Source organism: Hippopotamus amphibius, chromosome X, assembly GCF_030028045.1.
Source record: "Hippopotamus amphibius kiboko isolate mHipAmp2 chromosome X, mHipAmp2.hap2, whole genome shotgun sequence".
Lineage (NCBI taxonomy): Eukaryota > Metazoa > Chordata > Mammalia > Artiodactyla > Hippopotamidae > Hippopotamus > Hippopotamus amphibius.
The window spans coordinates 75,182,997-75,186,121 of record NC_080203.1 but is presented as its reverse complement, the minus strand read 5'-3'; the positions used below and the strand labels follow the sequence as shown (position 1 = coordinate 75,186,121).

Below are 3,125 nucleotides of genomic sequence, written 5' to 3'. Positions count from 1 at the left end.
CCAGACTCCCTCGGTACGCATGGAGCCCTCTCCCTGGCTTCCTCTTCAAACACATCCAGCCGATCCAAGAGGCTGAGGACTCACACTCCCGCCCCCCAACCCCAAGTCTCCCGCTCCCGCCCCCTCCCACCGACCGTCCGCGGCCCCGCAGCCCCGCAGCCCTGCAGCAGCCACAGGGGGAACCAAAGAGACAGAAGCCTTCCCAGCTGCCCGGACCACAGACGCCAACACCCCCCGCCCCCCCACCACACGCCACCCGCCCGCGCCCCGCACGCTAGCCCACGACCGAGCGGCGGCGGCAGCAGCGGGCTGCAGGCTGCGGCGACTCGCACCGGTGCGCTCCTGGCAGCGCTCGCCATACCAGGTGACTGGGATTCGCCAGATCTGCTGACCCGGGGTCCCCGGCCCCAGCTCGCGCTCGTGCCCCCGGCCCGGGTTCCGGCGCCCACCCGCCCTCCTGCCCTCTCCCTCCTTTCCGCCCCCCCCCCGCCCCCCAGCTCGCGGGAAGGGAGGTCGCGGCAGCGGCCCGGCGGCACCGGCGACCGTGGCGACAACTGCGACAGTGGCGGCGGCGGCGGCAGCGGCGGCGGAGGCTGCAGCGGCGACCGTGGCAGAGGCGGTGGCGGAGGCCTCCGTGGCGGAGGCGGAAGCAGAGGTGGAGGCTGAGGCCTCAGTAGAGGAGGCAGTGGCGGAGGCCACCCTGGGGGAGGCGGCGGCAGCCCTGGCGGGGGAGGAGGCGGAGGCTGCCCTGGCCGCAGCGGCCGTGGCGGAGGTCAGCGCGGCCGAAGGCGCCGCCGCGGCAGAGCCTGCGGCGCCCCCCTTGGGGGAGGCGGATGCAGATGCGGAGGCGGAGGCGGATGCGGAGGCGGAGGTGGAGGCGGAGGCGGAGGTGGCGGCGGCGGTGGCGGCGGCGGCGGCGGCGGCTGCCGCCTCAGCGGATGCAAATACGGAGACGGGCGGGGGCTCGGAGGGGAATCCGGACTTCCCTATGGCTTCGCTGTACGTGGGCGACCTGCACCCTGAGGTGACGGAGGCAATGCTGTACGAGAAGTTCAGCCCTGCCGGACCCATCCTCTCCATCCGCATTTGCAGGGACAAGATCACCCGCCGCTCGTTGGGCTACGCGTATGTCAACTACCAGCAACCGGTGGACGCCAAGAGGGCCCTGGAGACCCTTAACTTTGATGTCATCAAGGGCAGGCCAGTGCGCATCATGTGGTCCCAGCGGGACCCCTCGCTCCGCAAGAGCGGGGTGGGCAACGTCTTCATCAAGAACCTGGGCAAGACCATCGACAACAAGGCGCTGTACAACATTTTCTCGGCGTTCGGCAACATCCTCTCCTGCAAAGTGGCCTGCGACGAAAAGGGGCCCAAGGGCTACGGGTTCGTGCACTTCCAGAAGCAGGAGTCCGCCGAGCGGGCCATCGATGTGATGAATGGCATGTTCCTGAACTACCGCAAAATTTTCGTTGGGAGATTCAAGTCGCATAAAGAACGCGAGGCCGAAAGGGGAGCCTGGGCCAGGCAGTCCACCAGTGCTGACGTCAAGGATTTCGAGGAAGACACCGACGAGGAGGCCACCTTGCGATGAAGACATCCCAGGAGCGAGCCTGCCAGCAGAGCCAAACCTTGGCTCCCACCCGGTTTACAACCCCCCCCCCCCCGTTTGCCCCCCTAACCCACCAGCAGTGTATTGTATTGGGAGTGCAGGTCTCTCTCTCTCACAACACCCCCCCTTCCTTCCCACCATCTCTCCCTCCCTCCGTCTGTCTCTGTCCCTTTCACTCTGTGTCTCTGACTTTCTCTCCCCTCCCTTCCCCTCCCTTCCCCCCACACCCACCTTGGGTGTTGTGAATAATTTTGCTAAACTGTGCCACTTGATAGGTTAAAGGCTGCCTCTTCTCCTTGTGGTTTGGTTTAAAAAGCACTTTCTCTCTTTGTTTGCACAGGTGATACAATTTCATGGTAGAAACATCAGGAAGGAGAAGGAAATCAGATGAGGGAAACCCAAGAGAGTAATTGCTCCCCATGACCCTACTACCCGGAGACAACCACTTTTACCGTTTTGGTGTGCTGTTTTCCAGGCTCTCTCCTCTCCTCTCTCCCTCTCTTCCTCACCTCCACCCCCCTTCCCATTTAACACACTGTTATAGGATGGTTCATGTATGTGGTGTTTCTTAACCTGCTTTTTCAAAAACTAAAACCAAACAAAACTCAACCCATTGAACTTCTTTCCATGTTATTCAACAGGCTTCAGAAACGTCATCTTCAGTGCCTGCAGAGTGTATCGATGGACCCTAACATTTCTGTAATCATTCCCGCGTTGTTGGACATTCAGGTGGTGCCTAGTTCTTTCCCTGCGTTTAAACCCAGCACTGTGTACACTCTGATGAGTGAATTCTCCCTTGTCAAGCCAAATCTTCGCTAGCATACCAGATGATCTTAACTGTGGACTTGCAGGATCCACATATGGACATTTTAAAGACTTTTCCTGTGTGTTGCCAAATGGCCCCTTCATAAGCATTGTACCGATTTGCATTCATGCCAGCCAGCTCAGCTAGTAAAGAGTATGCCCATTTCCCCTACATAGTCTCCTGGTCACTGTAATTGATGTGTGTGTGTGTGTGTGTGTGCGCGCGCGTGTGTGTCTTGGCCAGCTTGATGGGCTGCAAATGGTATTTCACTGTCCTTGGTTGTTTTGCTGAATTTAAATACTGTTTGTCACCTTCTTCCCTTGTGCCCACTTCCTGCCTTTTTCCCCGTTCTCAGAAAAATAATTCAGTTTCGTTGCAGGAAAAAATATATCACAAAGCGGACAAGTTAACAGAAGAAAACTAATGTCACCAGTAATCAATCCTGATGACCACCCATACCTCCCTGAATCATTTTCATCCGCACCTGCCAAGTATTTTTCATGTGATATATATATGTGAATTTTAATGTATATACAGTTTCAATATCTGCTTTTTCACACATAAATATATAATATAGTAATTATAGATGTATAGATAGATAATCTTGAGCTTCCTTTCATGTCATTAAAAATTCTTCTAAAATAGTTTCCATGCCTGTTGTATTCCAGTGGATTGACTAGATAGAGGAATAAATAGATAGATGTATGTGTA

The 3,125-nt window shown here is 57.0% G+C and overlaps 1 protein-coding gene across 1 annotated transcript; it reads left to right on the top strand.

The window, feature by feature from the left end:
- The first annotated feature begins 975 nt into the window (after window positions 1–975).
- Window positions 976–2,903, top strand: LOC130841940 (polyadenylate-binding protein 1-like 2). Its single transcript, XM_057718569.1, has 2 exons — window positions 976–2,068; window positions 2,251–2,903. The coding sequence occupies exon 1, from the start codon at window positions 989–991 to the stop codon at window positions 1,589–1,591; it is 603 nt and encodes a 200-aa protein (XP_057574552.1). The 5' UTR covers window positions 976–988; the 3' UTR covers window positions 1,592–2,068; window positions 2,251–2,903.
- The last annotated feature ends 222 nt before the right edge of the window (window positions 2,904–3,125 follow it).